Raw genomic sequence first — 25,733 nt, forward strand, 5'->3', positions numbered from 1 at the left:
GTAACCAAAAAGTGACTCACCCTGCAGGTACCGCTGTCAGAGCCCTCGCAGTTGAGGAGCTGCACGGTGTAGGAGCCGGTGTCGGAGCGCTTGGCGCTGCTGTTGAGGAACACCGTGTCGCGGTCTGACGTCACGAACCTGATACGGTTGTCCGGGAACACCTCGTCGTTGTTCACAATCCATGACACCTGAGAATGTAGGAAGCATTTTATTCATAGGAATTATAATACATTTTAATTATAGTTACAGTTGTGGTAGTTAATAAACTATAAATTTACCTTCGGTCTCGGGTTGCCGGTGAAGGGAACAGTGATCTTGATCTCCTCGCCGGCGATGACGGTGATGTCGCGCAGGCTGAGGTCGCTGGTGATGCGCGGGCAGTTGGGCGGGGCGCAGGCGCGGATCGCGTCCGAGCTCTGCGAGTATGGTCCCTGTCCTGCTGCATTCACTGCGCTTACACGGAACTCGTACTCGTGGTTCTCGATCAGCCCGGTCACACGGTACGTCGTGTCTGGAATGTGTGCGTGGCACGCCTTTGTCCATTTGTCTTCTGTGATAAGCCTCTTTTCGAGGATGTATCCGGTGATCGGGGAGCCACCGTCGTTGCGTGGCTTGGACCACGTGACTGTAATGGATGACTCCGTGGTCTCGACGGACCGTGGCACGCCAGGCGGGCCTGGCGGATCGAACGGATGTCTCGCCTTGATCGGCTCGGTAGTCTGCGCTGGCTCCGATTGGCCGTATTGGTTCTCAGCCATGACTCTGAACTCGTAGTCCCTGCCAACGGTCAAGTTCTTTACGCGGAGGAACGGTGTCGTGACGTATCCGGAGACCTTGGTCCAAGTGGGTGAACGTGCTTCGCGTTTTTCCACAACGTAGTTTGTGATCTCTCCGCCACCATTGTCTTTAGGCGGATTCCAGTAAAGCGTGAGCGCTTCGCCCTCGAATTCATCAGCACGAAGGTTTTCAGGCTTGCCTGGTCTGTCGAGGACGCGCACGTTGATCGTGGCCGTGTCGTATCCGGATGGGTTGCGGAGTTGCAATCTATACTGGCCTCCGTCTGATCTCTTGGCGTTCTTAACCACGAGCGAAGCGGAGTCCGGTGTGATCTTCTGGAATATCCTCGAGTCGCGGTCGACGTCAAGGAGGTTATCGTCGGCGAACCAAGATGCGGTCGGTTGCGGGAAACCGGTGTAAGGCACGTGAATAGAGAAATCTTCACCAGCGCGTACGGTGATGTCACGCACACCGCCGAGATCCATGCAAGGTTTGTTCGGTTGTTCTGCAATCGTAATATCGGCAGTAGGTTTGCTGGGCTCCGAATTGCCAACTTCATTAACGGCAATAACTCTGAACTGATATTCTTCGCCTTCTTTGAGTTTCGGTACCGTATGAACAAGGCTTGGAATAGGTGTGTCGTTAACGTCTTTCCAGTCTTTGTCTCCCTTGGCCTTCTGTTGAATGATATATCCCTTAATCTTAGCGCCGCCATCGCTCTTTGGCGGTCTCCACGAGAGTGTGACCGAATCTTTAGTGATTCTGTCGGGCTTAGGTGCCTCGGGAGCGCTGGGTTTGAGCCTCTGAGTTTGTGCAATAATAGGTTCGGTCGGTTTACTGGGTTTGCCAGGGCCGGCTTCGTTGACTGCGATAACACGGAATTCATAGCGGTTACCCTCGCGTAAGTCTTGGACGGTGTAGCACGTGTTGGGTGTAGGATAGTTGTTAACCTTTACCCATTCACCACCACGTTCCCTCTTTTCGACGTTGTAACCGGTAATAGGCTTTCCGCCAGTGTTAGTCGGCGGTTGCCATTCAAGGGAGCAGCTGTTTGCACTGTAGCCAGTGATCTTAGGCGTGTCTGGTGCATCAGGTGGATCGAAAGGCAGTTTAGCTATAATCGGCTTGCTCTCCAGCGGTTCGGAGAGTCCGTACAAGTTCTCAGCTCGTACTCTAAAGACGTATTTCTTGCCTTCGGTTAGATTCTTAACAGTGAACGAGCATTTCGGACAGAAACCGGCCACAGTGCGCCAGTCGTTGACACCGAATTCCGCAACCTCAACGACGTAGCCAGTAATTTCACTGCCACCGTCGTCTGTGGGCGGTAACCAGGTCAGACTCATAGTTTCGTGTGTAACAGGTGTGCATGACAATGGTCCCTTCGGTATACCAGGTTTGTCGACGACAATAACCTCAATGTCAGCAGAGTCTTTGCCATATTCATTAGTTGCAGTGATAGTGTATTTGCCAGCATCGTCTCTGGTAGACTTCTCAATGCTAAGCTTTGTCTCATCGGGACTAGTCTCAGAGGAAAGTCTGTGTGAAGGAACGAGCGGGATGGCGCCCTTGGTCCAGGTTATCTTCGGTGTCGGAGCACCTGCGATTGGAATGTTAATATTAATCGGTTCACCAGCGCGAACCTTAATCTTACGACCGATGAGGTGGTCAAGAGACAGTTTCGGTTTCTCCTTCATCGGCTTAGCAATGATAACATTAGACGGCTCAGAAGGCTGACCAGGTCCGGCTGCGTTAACAGCAGATACTCTGTATTCGTACTGGTGACCTTCTTGTACTCTATCGTCTTCGTACTCGTTGAACCTAACAGGTTCCTTGTTGACCTTGATCCATCTGCCTGTAGCTTTGTCTCTTCTTTCGACATCGTAGCCTAGAATGTTTGAGCCACCGTTCGAGATTGGCGAAGACCACTTGATCTTAATATGGTCCTTATCCGCAGATACGAGCTCTGGTTTTCCTGGTTTGCCAGGTACGGTATATTGGTTTTTGGCAACAACAGGTTTGTCGGTCACGAGAGGTTCGGACCGACCCTGCAAGTTTTCTGCGAACACTCTGAACTCGTACTTGGTACCCTCGGAGAGACGAGGAACAGTTGCGTGTGTATTTTTAGGGTTGATATAAGTAACGGCCGGAACCCAGCCGCCGCCATGAGTTAGATCACGTTTTTCAATGACGTAGGCGGTAAGTTCACTGCCGCCGTTGTCTTTAGGTGGCTTCCATGACAAGGTAACAGATTGAGCAGTGATCTCCTCGTACTCGAATGGAGGCTGTGGTGCTCCCGGAACATCCAATACGATCAGTTCGAAGCTGCCCTCGTCAGTTCCAGAGTCATTCTTCAAGAATAAGTTGTATTTGCCAGCATCTGAACGCTTGCAGTTCACAGTATGAATAATAGTGTGATGTCCCACCGAGGTGACTGTAGTCCTCTCGTTGGTTACCACAGTTCTGCCTTCGCAAGTCCATTTGACCTCCGGTATAGGCTCTCCGATAAAGTCCACGTCCACGTGGAAAATAAGACCGGCCTTGATACGAACCTCCTTAAGTGGTGTGATGATTTTAGGTGCGACAAATCTGTCCTTGGCAGTGATAATATCAGAAGGTTCACTAGGTTCAGATTGTCCGGCTTGATTGACGGCGATAACTCTAAATTCATAGTCTTGACCTTCTATTAGATCTGGCACCGTTGCCTTGGTCTGTTTAGAAGGCACATGGACCGCATTTACCCAGTACGGGCTTCCCTTCTCCTTCTTTTGGACAATGTATCCAGTAATGGGTGCACCGCCGTCGGATTTGGGTGCGGCCCATTCCAAATCTACGTGATCCTTGCTCCAGTCTGTTGCTACAGGTTTGCCAGGAGCGGAAGGTTCATCGAATTCGTTCTTCGCTACAATAGCGCGGTCCAATTCTAAAGGTTCAGATTGACCGATAGCGTTAACTGCGCTCACTCTAAACAGATATTCCTTCATGTGTATTAATCTTGTCACTTGGTGGGAAAGGAAGGTGCTCATGCCGGCATCCGACCACGTACCGCGAGATAAGTCCATTTTCTCTATGACATAATGTAAGATTGGTGATCCACCGTCGTCGAGCGGCACCTTCCATGACAGCGAGCACGAATCCTTTGTAACATCGGAGACCACGAGCGGCTTCTCCGGCCTGGACGGTTTGTCTAGTACTGTGACTTGAGCCGAAGCTGAACAAACTCCAAGATCATTCTTCAATGTCAGTTTGTAAACTCCTCCGTCGGAGCGGACGGAGAATGGAATGTCTAAGATAACCCTGTTGTGCAAAATTTGAATGTCGATTCTATCTGATGGCTGAACAACTTTGCCGTTGATCTGCCATTCGACTGTCGGCTTAGGTGATGCTTCGATCGGTATCTCATACTGTATGCGTTGTCCTGCCTTGACGGTCTTGTCAGCGAGCAACATCTTGTCGAAGTGCGGAGCGCAGAATCTGGCTTTAGCCACTTGCGGAGTGGATGCGTCACTCGGTTCACCATTACCTGCTTTGTTCACAGCGATAACTCTGAACTCGTACTCCTCTCCTTCTTGTAATCCTGGTACCGTAGCTGTAGTTTGGTTTCCAGGTACAGTGGCTGCGACTTCCCAAGGTCCGTACTTCTTCTTGGCTTCGATAATGTATCCTGTGATTGGAGTACCACCATCTTTCTTGGGCGGTACCCATTCCAAGTCCATATGGTCTTTGTCCCAGTCTTTGACCACCGGGGTGCCAGGTTTGTCTGGTGTTCCGTACGGGTCCTTGGCAGTGATCGCTTCCTGGCCTACTAGCGGTTGCGACTCGCCTTGTTTGTTGACGGCGCGGACGCGGAAGTTGTAGTCGTGTCCTTCAATCAGATGATCAATACGTATGTGGCAACCTTGCACTTCTCCGGCGGGCACCCAGCGGAGATTTTCTTGGTCCATTTTCTCAACAACATAGTGTGTGATCTCACAGCCGCCGTCGTCCTTAGGCGGGCGCCAGCGCAGCGAGCAGCCAGACTTCGTGATGTCGTCTGCTCGCAGCGGTCCCTCCGGCGCCGTCGGCACGTCCATTACTAGCACTTTGACAGTAGCAGAATCGGTGCCGTTGATGTTTTTGGCTTTAAGAGTGTATGTTCCTGAGTCTGCTCTCTTAGCGTCGATCACACGGAACTTGGTGGTGTGAGCGTCATTGACAATCTTGATCCTGTCGGTATTAAGGACAACGTTGTCGCCGTGCAGCCATTCCTTGGTTGGCGTCGGTTCTCCAGCCACGGGCACTTCAAGGTCGAAGTTCTGTCCGACCTTGATCTTGATATCAAACATGAAGTTCCTGTCAATTTTGGGTGGTAAGTTCTTAGGCCTGGCGAGATGCGGCGCTGTACCGTCGCTGGGCACGCCCTTGCCGGCCTTGTTGACGGCGCGGACGCGGAACTCGTATGTATTGCCTTCGATGAGGTCGGGAACTTTACCGGAAGTTACGTCGCCCTCGATCTGAAAATAAGTTGGACGTTAAAATTTCATTAAGAACTTAAATATTTAAAATATTTAATATATTACAATTAAATACAAAATTGTACAACAGTTTTTTAAAATGTACCTGAGCACACTCCTCCCAGTCTGGTGAGAAGCGGTCCTTCTTCTCGATGACGTATCCCGTGATGGGAGCTCCACCATCGGTCTCTGGGCGGGTCCATTCCAGCTCCACAAAGTCCTTGTCGAAGTCCTTGATCTTGGGCGTGCCGGGCTTGCCGGCCACGTCGAATGGATTCTTAGCTTCAGTAGCGTGTGGTGTCGTGAGAGGTTCTGATTTACCTTGCCTGAAAAAAACAATAGAAGATTTCTAAATTATGAAGAAGTCTTTTATCGCGTCTGGCATAGTCCGCAAGAGGGAGTAATGGCTATAATAAAAAAATCATAGTAAAGTACCGTACCTGTTAACAGCACGTACTCTGAACTTGTACTTGTGTCCGGGCTGCAGGCCGTCCACCGGCAGGCTGGTCTCCGGGCCGAGGGTCTCCCCGGCCTGCACCCAGCGGCCCGTGGCCTCGTCCATGCGCTCCACCACATACTTCTCAATGGGTTGGCCGCCGTCGTCTGCCGGCGGGTTCCATGATAGCTTCGCACCGTTTGCGTGCACGTCTGATACCTGGAAGTGTATGAATATTGAAATACTGCACTAATATACTAATACGTCATTAATTGATCACTAAAGGAATCACATCGTATGGATTTAGTAGTATAAACTTTCACTAAGGACAGTAAAATTGATGTATGGGTCGTAGTTTGTGGTGTTTTTCTTCTAGTCGAGAATTTAGAATTCGCACCTACAAATACGTACATTCTAAAAGGTTCTATATACATTTTGGTGGCTTTACCTTTGACAAAGGAGAATCTAAAAAGCCAAAATTTAATTTATTGTTTCTCAAAGAATTTCACTGCAGCTCCTTCTGTTAGTCATCATTTTATCTAATATTTTAGTAAAGTACCTTGAGTGGTCCTCCAGGCGGGCTGGGCACGCTGAGCACGATCACCTCGACCTCCGCCACGTCTTTGCCGTTGACATTCTCCGCGGTGATGGTGTAGCGGCCGCTGTCGGACCTGGTGGCCGCCTTGCACGTCAGCTTCGTGTTGTAGTCGGAGTGCTGCACCTTCATGTCGCCGTACGACTTCACCTCCTTCTTAGCTAAGAACCACTTCGTCTCCGGCATCGGTTCACCTGACACCTAAAGATAATTTGAAATTAGTTCTCTGTACATTAACAATCTATACATATAATAAAATTGGAGTGTCTGTAATATGAAAAGAAAAATCCAGATTTCGGGAAATTTGCGTTGCAGATAACGAAAATCGTATTAAAAACATTTTAGTCTGTCTGTCCGCAAACCGTGTTTGTTCCGGGTAATCCCCGAAAAGATTGGTCCGATTTTGAAGAGATTTTCCCTGGAGGGTAGCGGACATGGACGGGCATATTATAGGCTATCTCTATAACGGGTGGGCCGATTTTGTCGGGACCTTGTCTTGAAAGTAGCTGGTTGAAGGTAGAGGCACGGGAATATTATAGATATCCATTTTTTAAATTCAGTGCTAACGAAGTTTGCGTGGACAGCTAATATTAACTAAAATAAAATAACTCGTTATCGTTTTCACCAACCTTGACGTCGAATGCAAACTTCTGTCCGACTTTGATCTTGATATCAATAAGGTTGGTCCTGTCGATCTTGGGCGCCATGTTGCGCGGCTTGGCCACTATGGGGTGTGTGCTGTCGCTGGGCTCACCCGGACCCGCCTTGTTCACCGCTCGCACCCTGAATATACAATTCTTTGTCGTGAAAGGTATAAATGAATGGGTTTCAAGATTTATGGCGGTTCAAGGTCATCTACTTTGAGCAGTGACAAGATATTTGAACTCCGAAATACTTTCATACTAATATAATAAATGCTAAAGTTTAAATGGAAGGATGTTTATTAGTTTGTAGCCTAAATTGCTAAAAAGATTTCGTTGAAATTTGGTATACATGTAGAGGATAATCTAGAAGAACACATAGTCTATTAACTTTTGTTATTCTTTTAATTCCAAGAAGACGGAGTCGCGGGCGAAAGCCAGTCTTTACATAAAATAGTAATAAAACATAGTACAAACCTGAACTCATACGTCTGACCTTCGACAAGGTCAGGCACGGTGGCGGTGGTCTTGCCAGCCGGCACCTCCAGCGCCTTCTCCCAGTTGCCGAACTTGTCCTTCTTCTCCACGATGTAACCCTCGATGGGTGCACCGCCGTCTTCCTTCGGCGGGGTCCATTTGAGGTCCACGTGGTCCTTGTCCCAATCAGTCACGGAAGGTGTGCCTGGCGCTCCTGGGGAATAGAAAATTAAATTTTAAATAAAACTGAATTGAAGGTTTACGATACATTGCACTTTAAATATACGTATGTAATTTTACTTTCGGCATTAAATAAATAAACACATACGTAGTTCTTTTCAAATATTTTGTATGGTCAAGGTCAACCGCACTTAGTACCCTGGCGACTCGCGCAAAGCTAAGAGCCGCCAATATATCTGATAACTACTGTGTAGTCATTTAAAACACATATCATTGTATAAATCCAATTAAGAGTAATAAAAGTATTTTTTTCAGTTTAGTTAGGAATTAATTTGCTTTAGCATATCTTACCAGGTTCATCAAATGGATTCTTGGCGACGATGCTGGTCTCGGAGACGAGAGGCTCCGACTCGCCCTCCGAGTTGACGGCAGACACGCGGAACTTGTACTCCTTGCCCGGCGTCAGACCCGTTACTTCGCATTCTGATACAAAAACAAATTATATGAAAACACACTAATCGTAAATCTATGAACGAAAGCGATTGTGAGCTTTTGCCCACGACTCCGTCTGCGTAGGATTAAAAAACAAAAGTGAGAAGCCTACGTGTTCTTCCAGACTGTCCTCTACATCCATACCAAATTTCATTGGAATCGGTTCAGCCGTTTAGGCTACAAACTCTAACAAACATCCATTCATCCATCCATCCATCTAAACTTTCGCATTTATAATATAAGTAAGAAGTAAGATTTTTGTGGTCGGTAATATTAAAATTATGAAATACTCTTCAAATAATATTGCATTTGGTTTGAAACGTGACTTAGCTTATACCGAAAGAATAACAATCAATGTAAGTTCATAATTAACATTAGGAAAAAAATCACATTTTATTATAATATTATTCCAATCCATATCTATACTAAGATTTACTTTGAGACAGGTTACGTAAGGTGCAACATGAAGCACATTTAATGTAAATTAAATATAGTGTAGGTGCACTCACTTGGCTCCTCGGAGCGCGCGCAGGGCACCCAGCAGCCAGTCTCGGTGTCCAGCTTGTCCACCTGGTAGTACTCGATGGGCGCGCCGCCGTCGTCCTTCGGCCGCTTCCATTTTAGTGTCGCACCTTCTTTGTGCACGTCAGAGATCTGCAAACATTCATTTTGTGGTAAATTTAATGTTCTTTTTTTTTGCATTTTACGTTAAGACACTTATGAATATGTATTGTTCTTCACAAATAAGGAATTGGCTCCTGCAGCACAGGGGAACCTAGTGCAGGAGCCAAGGCTCTCATGAAATGTATATTTTCAAAAGTGAAATAGTAAAGGATTTTTTTATTTATAAAAAAAATAATTAAATCCATTCAGATGACAGCATTTTGAAAGTTTCAACATATTTCAACGTTATTATAGTTAGTGTCTATTATAAAGCCTTACCGATACAATTAATTTTCAAATTAAAATACGTAATCCAAGAGAGTTTTGCTTAGATTTATACAAAAATAAGATTTACAGTATGTGGCATTCTTTCAAAATGGCGGTGTATATGCCATTGCCAAGGCTTCGTAATAGACACTTACTAAAACGTCTAGGTTTTACATATCTAGTTGTTTTGGGGAGGCGAAACGCCGGTTTTCTATATTTATGAAACAAATTTGAAAAATCAATATAACTAAAAAAATGTGTTTTTGTTTGTATATGTGATATTTTATAAGTGTGAGTTATTAGGAAAAAAATCTATAGTCATGCAATACTTGATTTAGACAACTAATAAAACGTTCTTTAAACTTTAAACTTGGAATATAAAACCTCACCTGTAGTGGTCCTTCAGGCTTAGTTGGCTTGTCAGTGACCACCACGTTGATGGTAACGGTATCTTTGCCACTGGAGTTGACAGCAGTGACGGTGTACTCTCCGGAGTCGTCGCGTCGCACCGGACGTATCACCAGCTTGGTGAAGTACTCAGGTGAGTCGATGGTCACCGCTTTAGATGGTCGCAGAGGCATATTTTGGTATCTGTGAGGAAAAATAATACTTTAATGAGTGTATTAGAAAGGCATAAAATAGCTAAGTATATAACATTTTGAAAAATATCTATAAACAAATGAATTTCAGTCATACTTTGATTTCTTTCTGAATAGATTAAATTTTCAAGATCTATGTCATAATATAGAGTATAAATTGATAAATATCTTAATTTCTAGTAGAGTATCTACATATAAAACTAATCAATTTAAACAAGTGGTAAATATTTTAATACCAGTTGGGAATGTCGCAAAAGAAAATTATAGATATGGGCGGAGCCTAATTGAATATGGGACACGCCCCTTCGCGCACCATTCAAGTGCTGACTAAAATATCATTTTTATAATCATACTTTTAACTGAGACTTCATATGCGCGTAATTAAAAAACCTAGTAAGTAGCTTATGTGTTCCAGATTATCTTCCACATTTATGCCAGATTTTATCGAGATCTGTGCAGCAGTTTAGGCTACAAACATCCATCCATTCATCCATCTAAACTTATTGAGATCTGTTTTGCAGTTTAGTCAAAGTCTTATATCCATCCATACATACTTTCGTAAGTATAATACCTCCATTCGACAGCAGGCGCTGGCTCGCCAGTAACAGCCGCTTCCAGTCGGAGCGCGGCGCCAGCGGAGAGCGTGACGTCACGCAGATGGCGGCGGTCGATCTTGGGCGCGAGGAAGCGCGGCTTGGCCACGAACGTCTTGCTGGCCTCTGACGGCTTGCTCTGCCCCGCCTTGTTCACCGCCACCACGCGGAACTGGTACTCGTTGCCTTCGATTAGGCTGCAACACAATTTTATCAATAATTATAGTAATATAAAGCATAGACAGACTTTGTTATGAAGAAAGTCAGAAATTAAAATATTATTGAATAATTCTTTAATAAAAATATCTACACCTATTACACATAGACTTTAAATTTTTATGCTTTTAAACTTAGGGGGTAAATAATTTGGAAAAAAACCGTCATGCGAGTAAGACACAAAGACTACAAGCCAATAGCAGAAAAGAAAAAAACCTTTAACAACCTTAGTGGTCATTTGTGCATTTGAATTTCGACATTTGCAACTGAAAGTACAAATGTAAACAATAACATATTTTTTTTCCCTTCCAGCAGATGAAGTCGCATGAGAACAACTAGTATTTCAAAAATATATCCTTTCTAAATAGGTTAACATTTACCCATTAATAGTAGCACTGGGCGTAGGCGTGTGAGTCTCCAACGCCTTCTCCCACAACGGACTGTACTTGTCCTTCTTCTCAATGATGTAACCAATGATGGGTGACCCGCCATCCGATACCGGCGCCTCCCACTTCAGGTCCACGTGGTTGGCTGACCAGTCATCGGGCACTGGCGCTGTCGGCGCGTCTGGTACAGCTGTTGACGAAAGCGTAATATTAAATAGTTTACTTAGACAATGTTCCAATATATTTTAACTTAAGTATCTTAAACTTTTATGTCACGATTAGCGGATTTTAGACCTAGAGGAGAAAAGTGGATTTGACGGTGGAGGAGACGCATAAGAAGGGAAAATGTCCTCTTTATGTGCGTCTCCTCCTCTGTCAATTAAGAGTAGGCAACGCATCTGCAGTTGTGGATGTTTATGAGCAGCGGTCGCTTTCCATTCCGTTGTATTCACGTGGCCGCTTGCTCGTTTGCCATCTTTCATTATAAAAAAGACAAATTACGGTTATCGAAACAATCTTTCTAAAATTATAAATGCGAAAGTTTGGATGGATGGATGTTTGTCAAAGTTTGTATCCTAAATGGCTAAACGATCGATTAAATTTGGCATAGATGTAGAACATAGTCTGGGAGACCATATAGGGTACTTCCTATTGTTTTTTAGTCTTGGACCTAGTAATTTATGGTGAAACATAGAACAACATTGACAGTCAAAAAGTTAGTAAAGTGTACATTAAAATAACTTACTAAATGGATCCTTAGCGACGATAGCGCCGAATGTCTCCAGCGGCTCCGACTCGCCTTCCTTGTTGACAGCTTTCACACGGAACTTGTACTCGTGTCCAGGAATTAAACCGTCAACCTATTACAAAAATTATAATAAGTTTGCAGAAAGTATCAGAAGAAACTCGTATATCGATTGTTCGTCTCTATCGCTAGTTCTCTCGCTCGCACATTCAATGCATATTTTTGATTTAACTATACTAATGTAGTAAAGCGTAAACACACACTACTTCGTGGCGTAGGCTGTCAGCAATCACAGCATATTTTGAATAATTCTTTCCTTAATATAAAGCCTTACACACGCTTTAAAGTACATATTTCCAAGCTAATAAACTCAGGAGTAAATAAATTGTAAAAAAACCCTTCATGTGAGGAAGAGACCATAAACTAAAAGCTGCCAACATTAAAGAGACAAGGTTATTAGAGTAACGGTGATTTTGACATTTGCAATTGAGAATTTGACAAATTTAAACAATAAAAAAAAGGTTTTTCATGCAAATGAAGCCGCACGAAAACAGCTAGCTAATCATATACCTCCATCTCAGGCACGTTGCCGAGGGTCTTGCCGACTGGCAGCCAGGTGCCAGTCTCGGTGTCGTACTTCTCCACCAGGTAACCCTCGATGGGCTCCCCTCCATCGTCCTTGGGCCGCTTCCACTTCAGCGTGCAGCCCTCTTTGTGTATATCAGATACTTCTAACGGTCCCTCTGGTTTGTCCGGTTTCGCTGAAAAGATAAGTGCAATTTACCGTTTAGACTGAAAAGGACAACTCTATGGATTTTGGTTCAGAAAAGCGTAACAAATAATATAAAAAATGTAACAGCTCTGTTTTCCCTTTTCTATATTCTCATAACCTTTAAATAGTTCCTACATTTCTTTAGCCGATAGACAAAGTCTGAGGGGTAGCTAGCATTAATATAATTCGAAGTAATTTTCATAACTATTTTAGATTTTTCTATTTATGAAGGGGTTGCCCCCCCATGTTCAAGTTACCAGTAAAGTCAAGAAGTACAATTAACTTACAAGTAACAGTGATCTCCAGCTCGGCGGTGTCCTGTCCGTACTTGTTGACAGCTTGTATCTTGTAAGTGCCGGAGTCCTTGCGGCGCGGGCTGGCGTGCTGGTACTTGCTCAGGTAAGGTACATTCACCACTGCACAGAAACCGGTTATTTATAGAAAATATCAAATATTTTTAAGCAGGAACGAGTCTCCAGAAGACAATTTTAAGTATAGCAGAACAGTATTCTAACTACAAAGAGGAAAGATTTGTATTTTTGGTTTTTTGTATGTATCAACTCAAAAACTACTGCTTCCATCCTAGTAAATCTTTCACCGTTAATCTACGTTATCGCTAAATCACATAACGCTATATATTTTACTATTTTTAAAATTCACGTGAACGAAGTCGCGAGCAACAGCTAGTTCAATTATAAAGTGAAAATGTTTCAAAAACATTTTTTAATTCAACAAACTAATAATCCTATTTTGACATCCAATGACATCATCATCATCCACTTGCCCTTATCCCTTACGGAGGGTCGGCACAGTATGTGCTGCTCTTCCATACATCTCTAACAGCTGTCATATCTGAAACTACTCCTTTCTCAAGCATATCCTCTTTCACACAATCCATCCATACTTTCTTCGGTCTTCCTCTTCCTTTGTAGCCATCCACATTCAATCTTAACACTTTCTGGTTTATGTCCCCATCATTTCGTCGCATAACATGTCCATACCACGCTAACCTTTTGCTTCTCAATTTCTCCACCACTGGCGCTACTTTCAAACTTCCTCTAATGTACACATTCTTAACTTTATCCAATCTTGTCACACCACACATCCATCTTAACATACGCATCTCAGCCACATGCAATCTCCTTTCATCCGCAACTTTGGTGGCCCAACATTCAGATCTATACAATACGACAGGTCTTACGATGGACTTGTAGATCTGTCCCTCAAGCCTATTTGACATCCAATGATATCATATATAAATAAAATCTATGATACAGGGTTTAAAAACATAACTAAAACTATTTTTAATTTTCAACAACGCAATATTGAGTTGGCAAAAGAGTCACTCTCGTGTCGGAGGCCAACACCCCCTTTGGATCGCTACCCTAGCGCATTAAAGAATAAATAAAGTAGTATTTTTAATATAAGGTACGTACACTTAAGCCCGTTACCCGAGGTGACGGACTTGCCGGCGAGGGTCCAGACGACGTCGGGTGCGGGCTCGCCCGTCACCTTCACGTCCAGCGCGATAGGCTCGCCCTCTCGCACCTTGATGGGACGCAGATTACGACGATCGATCTTTGGTGCCACTGGAATTATATAAATACAATTATATTATACTAATATTATAAATGCCAAAGTGTAAATGTATGTTCTGCTTTTTTTTCTTCTTCTACAGTATATTATAATGATTGTATACGTTAAACATGCAATTGGTGTACCTTTCTAATAAATAAAATAAAAAAAAAACTGCTGAATGGATCTCAATGAAATTTAGCATAACTACAGTTTAAAAAAAAAACATAGGCTATTTATTGCTTTTTTTTTAATACCATGCAGATACAGTCGCGGGCGATAGATAGTGTCCTATATATAAAAAGTAAACTAACTAACTTAATGATCAAAGCAAAACAACTGCGTCTAGAGTTCCCTTTAATAAGGAAAGGATTTTAAAATACATTCTCTAATTGTCCAAAAAATAACTTCTTACATCTCCTAGGTTTGCACACGACGGACTTGCTGGCATCACTGGGCTCGCCGGGGCCGGCCTCGTTCACCGCCTTCACTCTGAACTCGTACTCCACGCCTTCGTCTAGGTGCGGCACTGTCGCTTTCTCGTTATCATTTGGTCCAACCTGGAAATATAAATTAGCATATACAGCCAAAACATTCACACTTCTATACTCTCTTACTAATATTATGGATGGATGGATGTTTGTTAGAGTTTGTAGCCTAAACTGATGAACGGATCTTGATGAAATCTGGCATAGATGTAGAACATACTCTGGAAGAACACATAGACTACTGTTTTGGTTTTTTTTTTAATTCCACGCGGACGAAGTCGCAGACGAAAGCTAGTAATATAAATACTATAAAGCGTAAACACACACTTAGTTACGTAGGATTTCAGCAATCACAGCATGTTTATAATTACGCCTTTTTTAATCAAAACCTCTACACTATATTACACTTAGGGGGTAAATTAATTGACAAAACTGTCATGCGGAAAAAGGACAAAAAGTACAAGCCAATAGCATCAAAGAAGCGAGATTCCTATGTTAAAGTTATTATATTTTTTAATGTCAACGGCGTTCTTTATTTGTGCATTTGAATTGTGACATTTGCAATTGAAAGTTATTGTATAACTTTGTAAACTCTCCACTCGGGAACTCCTAATAATTTTTTACAAGTCCAAACTTCTAGATATGTTACCTCGCAGGCTTTCACCCATTTGGGTGAGCCGACTTCTCTCTTCTCGATGATGTAACCGGTGATGGGCGCTCCGCCATCCTTGATGGGCTTCTGCCACTTGAGGTCCACGTGGTCCTTGTCCCAGTCCACCACCTCCGGCGTGCCAGGCTTGCCGGGCTCGTCTGAAAACATTCATTTGGAACCATTTCATTTTAAGAGTATTATAAACGTGCAAGTTTAGATGGATGTTTGGTAGAAGATATCTCCAGAACAGCTTAACTGATTTTGACCAAATTTGATAGATGTAGATCATACTTTGGGACATAGGCTGCTTACTATTTTTTTAATTTCGCGCATAGTTGCGGACAACAGCTAGTCGTTTAAATATATTTGAGTGAGTGTTTTGAGTGAGAGTCGATAACAGACTTATAATTTTAGCTGGAAGATTTTCCTGCGTCTTTGACCGAATGCAATAAGTCCGAAATTAAGCAAATTAAAATGTCAAATTAAATTTGTTACCAACACCTGTATATAATGTAGTAATTATGACTACAATATGAGGCTTATACTAGTAAATATTTATTTCCACAGTACAGTAAACAGAAGACTAAAGACAAATAAAATGTTAACTCACCGAAGGGATTCTTAGCGATAATCGAATGTTCTCCCTCCAAAGGTTCAGAGACACCTTCGTTATTAACAGCGGAAACTCTGAACTTGTACTCGTGTCCCGGCACCAGGTTCTCCACCTCGGCCTTGGGGTCCTTGGTCTTGAGCGCGGGCACCCAGCGGCCGGTCTCCGTGTCCAGTTTCTCCACTAAGTAGTGGTCGATGGGGGCGCCACCGTCGTCCAATGGCGCGTTCCATTTCAATGTGCAGCCTTCTTTGTGCACGTCCGATATCTATGGACAACAGTAATTAGATGATTATATATGATAAAATTCTAAGAATACGTAGAATGGTAAATAATAATTAAATTATTTTTTTTACTATGTAATATTATATATGTAAAATTTAAATTATTGTACGTTAAGAATAAACTATACTGGAAAGATTTCAGAAATTTTATAACCATATTAAATATATGTGCGCTATATTTATTACCAGTTGTTGCTCGCTACTTCGTCCGCATGAAATTCAAAATAATAAAAAATATAGTCTATATTACTCAGCGATAACCTAACTATTTATTGGTGAAAAATATACAAAAATACAAATCTTTCCTCTTTATAATACTAGTATAGACAAGATTTTTTTGATTTAATGTGGACGAGGTCGCGAACAAGTTAGTCATTGTATAATAGCTACATCCACACTTTTTTTTATAAACTCACAAGTTACGTTTTACTACAAACTTCTAACGCATCAAATTAATTAATTCAAGTAGTCCCACACTAATCTTACCTTCAGCGGTCCTTCAGGCTTGGCTGGTACATCCAGGACCTTCACCTCAATAGAGGCTTCATCTCTTCCGCTGCTGTTCTCAGCCTTCAGCACGTATGTGCCGCTGTGCTTGCGCGAGGCCACCACCACGGAGAGCTTGATGCGGTACTCCTCCGAGTCTATGGACAGATCGTCCCGTGTTGAGAGACGCTCCTTGTTCTGGAACCTGCAATTATATGGCCTTGAGTAATTTGCACAATAAAACTGATAAATTAAAAAAAATGTATGGATGGATGTTATTCAAATCTTGATGGATGGATGTTTGTTACTATATATCTTTAAATCCGCTAAAGTATCTCCATAATGTATATCATAGTCTGAAAGAATATACGTTATATTTTTTTTTAATTCCGTGCGGATGATGACGGGCAAATACCATACTAACATGAAAATATGACATACTTCTTTCTAATATTTGGATGATCATCAAAAACATTACTCTATCATTCTAGTTGTTTTAAAACTTATGTTATTGTAAATCCATACTAATATAATCTTAATAATAGAAAAGATTTGTATTTGTTTGATGTAAAAACTACTGGGCTAATTTGAAAAATTCTTTCACCATCAGAAAGGTAATTTACCTGTGTGTAACATAGGCTATATTTTTTACTATTTTCATGCGGACGAAGTCACTGGCAAAAGCTAGTAGGAAAATAAAGATATAAACTGCAGTACATACCATGTCTTGGTCGGTGGCGGTTCCCCGCTCACCTTCACATCAAGTCTGATCATCTGACCAGCCTTGATGGTAATATCGCGCATGTTGGTGCGGTCAATCTTAGGCGGGGCTGGAAATAATCACAAAAAAATTACATTAGAATGAACGAAAACACCAATTTTTATACCCACGAGGATTTTGGAGGAGTTGGATGGTGTAAAAGATTGCTTAAGGGAGTGAATTTAGGTATGACGGCTGATAGAGGCATGGAGCAGTAGATACTGTGTCGACTGTAGGGGACCAGAGCAAGTTAAAGGATAAAACGAAAAAAAAAAGAAAACCAACCGAATCTATCCTTAGCCAATAAGTTATCTGTGGCTTGCGAAGGTTTGCCTGGGCCGGCCTTGTTGACCGCCTTCACACGGAACTGGTATGTTTTCCCTTCGATTAAATCAGGCACACGAGCCTCTGTCTTGTGTCCGGGGACCTGAAAATTCATACATACAAAATTAGAGTACGTATACGTATACGTGCCCGTTTACGTACGTATACGTATTAGTAATAACATAAATTCATTTTTTTACATATCGCTTGACATAGAATCAACGTGTCTTAATATACGTACTATTTCTTTACTATGTAGTTTATAGTCGAACCTGGATAAACAAGTCTTAAGGCCTGTCCCATCAATGGCTGATAGAGGCTCAGATAGTTTAAAAATGACGTCACTGTCAGATAGGCGAACAAAATCCGATTGTTATCAGACAATTTACAATTTAGTAGGACCAGCCATTTAGACACTTATCCAATTCTCACGTTTCAAGTAGAACTGTACAATATCAGTCATTATTAAATTCTAAGTAAGTATGTTTTATAAGAAAACTAACCTCAACAGCTTTCACCCATTTGCCGGTGTCGCGGTCCTTCTTCTCCACGATGTATGCAGTGATGGGGGCGCCACCGTCGTTGGCAGGCTTCTCCCATTTGAGGTCCACGTGCTGTTTGTCCCAGTCCTTGATATCTGGCTTACCAGGTGCATCCGGTTCACCTAAACGAGAAATCAATTAATCACAAACTCTACAAAGAATTAAGTGTCCTAAGTGACCAAAAAGTCTGTAAGTGTGTCAGTTAGTGACCATTTTATATACTCCATACTAATATAATAAAGCGTAAACACACATTACTTTGCGGCGTAGGAGTCAATCACAGCATATTTTTGAATAATTCATCCTTTAAAAAAAATCCCTACACCTACGACACGCTTTAGGCAATATATTTTCACGCTATTAAACTTAGGGGTTAAATGAATTGGTAAAAAACCTTCATGTGGGAAAGGGACCATAAACTACAAGCTTCCAACATTAAGGAAGCAATGTTATTAAGGTAACGTTGCAATTGACAACTTAACAAATGTAAATAAAATAATGTTTTTATAATTAAGGCCGCATAGGAAGTTAGCCTTACCATAAGGATTCTTAGCTGTAGTAGCGGTTTCAGTGACGAGCGGTTCACTCTCTCCCTCAGGGTTGACAGCCTTCACCCTGAACAAGTAGTCCTTGCCCTCGTTGAGTCCCGTGACGTCAGCCTCCGGGGTCTTGGTGGTGCAGACGGGCACCCATCTGCCCGACTCGGTGTCCATACGCTCAACAACGTAGCTCTCGACAGGCTCACCACCGTCATCTTCTGGAGGCTCCCACTTGAGCTTGCAGCCGTCTGCTTTCACATCAGATACCTGGAAACAATACATATATTAACTAGCTGTCTCTCGCGACTTTGATAGCGCAGTATAAAAAGAAAATTAGACTACAATTTTACCGCACCAGTCAAATAACGCAGTTTCCGAGGAATAAACATAGCTAAACAGACAGACAAAAAATCGTCATCAGCCACGCGTGTTAACGAAATATGGATTTTTAGATACAACTTCCAGACTGATCAATTTTATTATCTGTATAGATGATATTTTTTTTTTATAATACGAGGTGGCAAACGAGCAAGCGCGACCTGAATCCACCGAAATGGAAAGCGACCGCTGCCCATAAACATCCGCTATTGTAGATGCGTTGCCTACCCTAATTGACGGAGGAGGAGACGCACATAAAGAGGACATTTCCCCTTCCTATGCATTTCCTTAACCGTCCAATCCACTTTTTCCTCCCATCTTTTCCTCTTAAGAAAAGGGTGGAAAGGAAAAGGGACTAAAATTAGGCCTCCGGCACCATACTCATCAGACGAAACGCGGAGTTGCTTCCACTTCACGCCTGTTTTCTGTGTGGTCGTGGTATTACACCGGGCAGCCGGCCATTCGTGCGAAGATGTTAAAGCAGGCTCTACCACTGATATGCACTATGCACTAATGTATTGAGGTTGACTAATCTATATTAATATTTTTGAATGTATTAAAATAACTCAAAAACTAATGAGACGATTTCAAAATTATTTCACCGGTAAATAGCTACATTATCAGAGTAACATAGGCTATATTCATTTTTTGCCTCGCGGCCGAAGACGCGTGCAACAGCTTGTGTACTTACTTGCAATGGTCCTTTAGGCTTAGTAGGTTTGCTAACAACGGACACTTCCACATCCACAGTATCAGTGCCGGAGTCATTCTTGGCGGTGACGGTGTACTTGCCACTATCAGCTCTGGTCACCTTCAGCAGTGAGAACGAGGTGTGATAGTCTTTGTTCTCTATCTTCAGCCTTTCTTCTGTCTTGAGGGCTTGTTCGTTGAAGGTCCAGGTGATGGTAGGCTCGGGCTCTCCCTTCACATCGGCCTCCATCTTAAGGGTTTGGCCAACCTTGATCTTTCTCTTTTGTAGGTATTTGCGGTCGATTTTAGGTGCCACTGTAAACAAATTATTGATTAATTTAACTGAATCTATACTAATATAATAAAGCGTAAACACACTACTTTGTGGCGTAAAAGTCCTACACTTACGACACGCTTTAGGCTATATACTTTCACTCTATTAGACTTAGGGGGTAAATAAATTAAAAAAAAATGTGGGAAAGGGACTATAAACTACAAGCTGCCAACATTAAGGAAGCAAGGTCATTGGTAACAGTAATGTTAACATTTGCAAATGAGAATTTGACAAATGGAAACAGTAAAATAAAATTTTTATAATTTCCGCTAGTTTTCAGTAAATGCTGTTATTTTGAATGTGGAAATTAGTGATAATTACAGAATCTAGGCTTGGCGATGACAGATCGACTTGGCTCCGAGGGCTCTCCGGGGCCGGCCTTGTTGACGGCGATCACACGGAACTGGTACTCGTGGCCCTCCTCAACATCAGTGACACGGCCTGTGGGCCGCTCGCCGCTCGTCTTCAGACAGTCTTGCCATGTTCTGTAACCATAATTTAAACATTTTCAACCTACTATTATTACAAATGGGAAAGGATGGATGGATGGATCTAGCCACAACTACTGAACGGATCTCTTTGAAATTCGACATAAATGTAGAGAATAGTCTGCAAAAATACATAGACTAATTACGTTTCTTTTTAAGTCCGCGCAAACGGAATTGCGGGTCAATGCTCTTATTATAAAGAGGAGAGATTTGTATTTTTATATGTTTCGAAATAACTCAAAAACTACTGGACAGGTTTTAAAAATTCATTCACCGTTAGAAAGGTAATTTATCTGTGAGTAACATGGGCTATATTTTTTGATATCACGCAGACGAAGACGCGAGCAACAGCTTGTAATACATATAAGATGAATTACTCATAGCTTTACTATTCAAAGAGGCTTTATAAGAAGGGTATATATACCTTCCACCCTTCTCTCGTTTCTGTACAATATAGCCAATGATGGGCGCGCCGCCGTCTTCCTTGGGCGGGGCCCATTCGAGGTCCACAAAGTCCTTGTCCCAGTTACGGGGCTCAGGGCGACCAGGTTTGCCGGGCTCGTCTGAAAACGTTACATTTGGCAAACATTAACATACAGAGAAACTTCTATATTTGGAACGCCTATTATAATATAAAATACAATAATGTAGATAGTAGGATGCCCTAATATTTCCTCTAAATAGCTTGGTAATAATTTTAACATTACGTTTTTGTACTCTGCAAAAGATAATGGTTTCGAGAACCTAATTACACTGAAATCATAAATGCGAAAGTTTAGATGGATGGATGTTTGTTAGAGTTTGTAGCCTAAACTGCTGAACAGATCTGGATGAAGTTTGGCTTAGATATAGAACTTATTCAGGAAGAACACTAAGGCTACTTACTTTTGTTTTTTTTTTTTTTAATTCACACTGACGGTCATGGGCGAAAGCTAGTTATATTTAAGTTACCGTATGGGTTCTTAGCGATGATAGGTTTGTCAGTCTCGAGTTCTTCAGACTCTCCCTCCTTGTTGACAGCCTTAACACGGAACTTGTAAGGCTTGCCCTCCTGCAGACCCGCGACATTCGCCTTGCAGTCCTTAGCGGTGCCGCACGGCAGCCATTGTCCTGAAACACACAAAATTACATTATTACAAGCATTTGTATACATTTCTGTGTATCAATCTATACTAATATAATAAAATAAACACACTACCTAGTTATGTAGGATGTCAGCAGTTGTGGTATATTTTTGAATAATTCTTTCTTTAATAAAAAGCCCTACACTTAGCCCTAAGCTTTAGGCTATAATTTTCACGGTATTAAACTTAAGGGAGTAAGTAATTTGAAAAAAACTCATGAGGGAAAGGGACCAAAAACCACAAGCTACCAACGTCAAGGAAGCAAGGTTGCCATGTTTGTCATTTATGCATTTGAATTTTGACATTTGCAATTGAAAATTTCAAACAATAAAATAACGTTTCTATAATTTCATGTGCACAAACCGGCATGGAAACAGCTAGTATATAATATTTAACAAACCAGTAAGTGGGTCTAATTTTTCAATCTCGTAGTACTCGATGGGCGCGCCGCCGTCGTCCTCCGGCTTGTCCCACGTCAGTGTGCAGCTGTTCTTTGTCACGTCGGACACTTCCAATGGACCCTTGGGCTTAGATGGCTTGCCTGGAAATAATAAATACAAATAATTAAAAGAGTATAAGAAACTACAAATCAGTTAATACAATCGGACAAAATGTTGTTCATAACATTACAATTAGTAAAGTTTCGAGTTATTTAAAAACCTTATTACCGAAAGTATTAAAACACTAATTATCACGAAGTAAATTTGCTTACTCATATATTATACACTAATTTCCCGAAGAGGAAAGATTTGTATCATCACCACCAGCTCAGTATACGTCCCCACCGAGGGGCTCGGAGCCTACCCTAATAAGGGGGTGACTAGGCCATAGTCAACCACTCTGTCCAAGTGCGGGTTGGTTGACTTCACACATATCTTTGAATTTCTTCGCCGATATGTGCAGGCATCACGATGTTTTCCTTCACCGTAAGAACGTCGAGTAAATTACATACATATGAAAATTCGAAAACATCGAAAATCACATTAGTACATGGCGGGATTCGAACGCAAGACCTGTAGATCACAAGTCAAGTGCTTAAACCACTGAGCCACCAAAAATTTGTATGTTTGTTACAAATAAACTGAAAAACCACTGGGTTCATTTTACAAATTCTTTCATAATTTCTGAGTTACACAATCCCTCAGTAATAAGAGCTATAATCAATTTAAAAATTGTTATCAAATGTTAAGAAACAGTCGTCTATGACGTACTAGTATGAAACAAAACACATTTCTAGAACCTTCCACTTACCAAGTATAGTAATTTCGATCTCGGCCTCATCCTCACCAACTTCATTCTTGGCCTTGATGACGTATTTTCCGGTGTTAGCGCGCTTGCTCTTCGTCATCAGGAACTTGGTGTTGTAATCCACGTTGATGATCTCCAAGTTGGGGCCGTTCTTCAGCTCCTCACCCTTGAAGTGCCAGGTCACCGTGGCTGGTGGTTCACCGAACACTTTCACATCCAAAGACACTGGTAATCCAGCCTTTACTGTCAATGGGTTCAGGTTTGTACGGTCGATGCGCGGTTTCACTGGAATGAGAGAAATAATTTATTAACAATGGAAACAGACTTATATGAATACATTCGAGTGAAAGAGTAAAAAATACATCATCAAATACGTATCGCTTTAAAAGATCACTTTGTGATCTTATTTCCTATTTAACCTTCCTTTCTCTATTTAACTCTGACGTCATAGTTCACATGTCATGTTTTAGTGGGCGTGTAGTACTTATAATACTCACAGAATCGTGGTTTAGCAGTATGCCAGTTGGTGTTCTCGGAAGGTTCCGACTGTCCCGCCTTGTTCAATGCGCGTACTCTGAACTGATACTGGTTGCCCTCCTCCAGCTTGGGTACGGTGCCTTGACAGATGTTGCCATGGATCTCAGCGGCCTATAGAAATATTTGATTATGAAAAATCACGCTTTTAAAAAGCCAAAACCAACCAAAACACATTAACATACAATGCAATTTAGAAACGGGTCCAAAATAACTGCTTTAACTAATTTATTTTGGTTTACACTGCCTGTAATTCTGTTCACATTTTTTTGTTTTTATTACTAATCCTCAAATTTATCTCTAACAATCTATACTAATACTATAAGGAGGAAAGATTTGTATTTCTGTATGCATTGAAATAACATAACTACAGGGCCGATTTAAAAAAAAAACTTTCACTATTAAAAAGCCTATGCTATTCACGGTTAATGTAGACTGTGAATAGCATAAGCTTTTTAATTTTACACAGACGAAGTCACGAGAAACATCTAGTATTATAAATCAATAATTAAATTTAATGTAGATAAACCAGAAAATCAGCATACCTTAACAAACTCGCCCCTATCTCTATCCATGACTTCGATGATGTACCCCGTGATGGGTGCTCCATTGTCCCTGATGGGGGGCTCCCACTTGAGTTTAGCGGACTTCTCATCCCAGTCCACGATGTCCGGCAGGCCGGGAGCCGCAGGCACGTCATACGGGTTCTTCGCCAGGATGCCGTGGTCCGTCTCCAGGGGCTCCGACTCACCTTCCTCGTTCAGAGCTTTCACCCTGAACTGGTAGGTACGACCTGGCTCCAAACCTGCAAAAGACAGATAATCACATTTTAAAATCGTTTAAAAGTGGACAATAGATTTTAGTAGTTAATTAGTGTTTCAAAGGTAACCAAAGCCCAAACCGAAAGACTAATTTGGTTATATATTTAAATTTTTTGTATATGTCAATAAAACAGTGTTAAATGTATTCAGTTAATGTCGGTAAAACAGTCCGAACTAACGACGTCAGCCACAAGTTTCAATCGGCATGTAATACTTGGTTCGCATTTGGCCAGTGCTAGTTGTAAATTGCTAGTGTTCGCTTAGCTCCAGTTGAATGCCAGTCCAGTTTTTGTGCGCTACGTTTCAGCTCTACTGTCCAAGTGTAAGCCAAGCATGACTTAGCAAATGTCGGTAAAACAGTACACATATCTGATTTTTGACAACCGTAATCGTCGGTAAAACAGCACTCACCAGTGACAGTAGCCTCAGTAGTGTCAGGCTCCACAGTACCCGCGGGCACCCACTTTCCGGTGAGGGTGTCCATCTTCTCCACCACGTATGCGCTGAGAGGCAATCCTCCTGTGTGTTTCGGCTTGTTCCAGCTCAGCTTCACGTGCTCTGCGTGTACGTCTGACACCTCCAGAGGACCTTCAGGTTTACCTGGCTTATCTGAAAGTGGAATATGCTTCGTTAGACAACTAAGAGAATAGTCTATACTAATTTAATAAAGCGTAGACATACTTTTTTGTCATGTGGGACGAAGGCAATCGCAGTATAATTTACTTTTACTTTTTTAGTAAAAAAAGCTAAGCTTATGACACGCTATAGGCTACATATTTCCATGCTGTTTAATTTAGAGTGTGAATAAATTGAAAAGTCTCATATGGGAAAGGAATAAAAACTACAAGCCAATTGTTGCAAAGCAGGATTGCCATAGTAACTGTAATTATCCAATAGCAAAGGTCTTCGTTGTCATTTGTGCATTTAAATTTTTACATTTGCAATTTTTGCGTAATGTATACAATAAAATAAAGTTTTTACAATTTACGGATGAAGCGAGAAGACGAGAACAGCTAGTAATAATTAAATTACAAAGTAAATTATGATGCAGTTTAATATATTTGTACTTACCAAGTACGGTAACTTCAACGGTAGCCTCATCTACTCCGGAGTCATTCTCAGCCTTTAGCGTGTAGATGCCAGAGTTCTTCCAGGTGGACTCGAAGATCTGCAGCTTAGTGTTGTAGTCCTCGTTTTCCAGCTTCACACCAAGGCCGGTCTCGACCACCTGCAATATTTACAAAAACAATGGTTTAAAAACACAATCATATGAGACATAGAAAGAATAAGAGATAGAAAGAGAAAAATAAGAGAGAAAGAGAAAGAGAAAGTATTGGAGGTTTTAGCTGTATTTTAAATCTATAGTACTATCACAAACAGGAAAAAATTGTATTTTTGTACGTATTGAAATAAATCAAAAACTACTGGGCTTATTTCAAATTACATTAAAAAGCTACGTTATCAGTGAGTACCATAGGTTATATATTTTTTTTTAATTTCACGCGGGCTAAATCGCGAGCTACAGTT

The 25,733-nt window shown here is 41.9% G+C and overlaps 1 protein-coding gene across 8 annotated transcripts in view; it reads right to left on the minus strand.

The window, feature by feature from the left end:
- Positions 1-25,733, minus strand: part of LOC106111340 (twitchin) — a 76,014-nt gene that overhangs the window by 22,427 nt on the left and 27,854 nt on the right. For all 8 annotated transcript variants that reach the window (XM_013293371.1, XM_013293373.1, XM_013293370.1 and 5 more), the window contains 34 exons: positions 25,278-25,434; positions 24,618-24,815; positions 23,931-24,190; positions 23,349-23,499; positions 22,855-23,136; positions 22,004-22,144; positions 21,431-21,589; positions 20,904-21,042; positions 20,313-20,476; positions 19,659-19,972; positions 18,589-18,856; positions 18,012-18,172; positions 17,470-17,611; positions 17,146-17,254; positions 16,425-16,629; positions 15,655-15,922; positions 15,042-15,202; positions 14,320-14,464; positions 13,766-13,918; positions 12,617-12,745; positions 12,128-12,318; positions 11,558-11,672; positions 10,807-11,002; positions 10,189-10,407; positions 9,408-9,609; positions 8,598-8,742; positions 7,948-8,079; positions 7,417-7,630; positions 6,928-7,081; positions 6,263-6,499; positions 5,708-5,922; positions 5,374-5,593; positions 279-5,267; positions 21-188 (listed from right to left, as the gene is read on the minus strand). In XM_013293371.1, coding sequence (XP_013148825.1) covers positions 21-188; positions 279-5,267; positions 5,374-5,593; positions 5,708-5,922; positions 6,263-6,499; positions 6,928-7,081; positions 7,417-7,630; positions 7,948-8,079; positions 8,598-8,742; positions 9,408-9,609; positions 10,189-10,407; positions 10,807-11,002; positions 11,558-11,672; positions 12,128-12,318; positions 12,617-12,745; positions 13,766-13,918; positions 14,320-14,464; positions 15,042-15,202; positions 15,655-15,922; positions 16,425-16,629; positions 17,146-17,254; positions 17,470-17,611; positions 18,012-18,172; positions 18,589-18,856; positions 19,659-19,972; positions 20,313-20,476; positions 20,904-21,042; positions 21,431-21,589; positions 22,004-22,144; positions 22,855-23,136; positions 23,349-23,499; positions 23,931-24,190; positions 24,618-24,815; positions 25,278-25,434 — 11,103 coding nt within the window. The remainder of the gene's footprint in view (positions 1-20; positions 189-278; positions 5,268-5,373; positions 5,594-5,707; positions 5,923-6,262; positions 6,500-6,927; positions 7,082-7,416; positions 7,631-7,947; positions 8,080-8,597; positions 8,743-9,407; positions 9,610-10,188; positions 10,408-10,806; positions 11,003-11,557; positions 11,673-12,127; positions 12,319-12,616; positions 12,746-13,765; positions 13,919-14,319; positions 14,465-15,041; positions 15,203-15,654; positions 15,923-16,424; positions 16,630-17,145; positions 17,255-17,469; positions 17,612-18,011; positions 18,173-18,588; positions 18,857-19,658; positions 19,973-20,312; positions 20,477-20,903; positions 21,043-21,430; positions 21,590-22,003; positions 22,145-22,854; positions 23,137-23,348; positions 23,500-23,930; positions 24,191-24,617; positions 24,816-25,277; positions 25,435-25,733) is intronic.

The sequence above is a fragment of the Papilio polytes genome, unplaced genomic scaffold (genome assembly GCF_000836215.1).
Source record: "Papilio polytes unplaced genomic scaffold, Ppol_1.0 DF824169.1, whole genome shotgun sequence".
NCBI lineage: Eukaryota > Metazoa > Arthropoda > Insecta > Lepidoptera > Papilionidae > Papilio > Papilio polytes.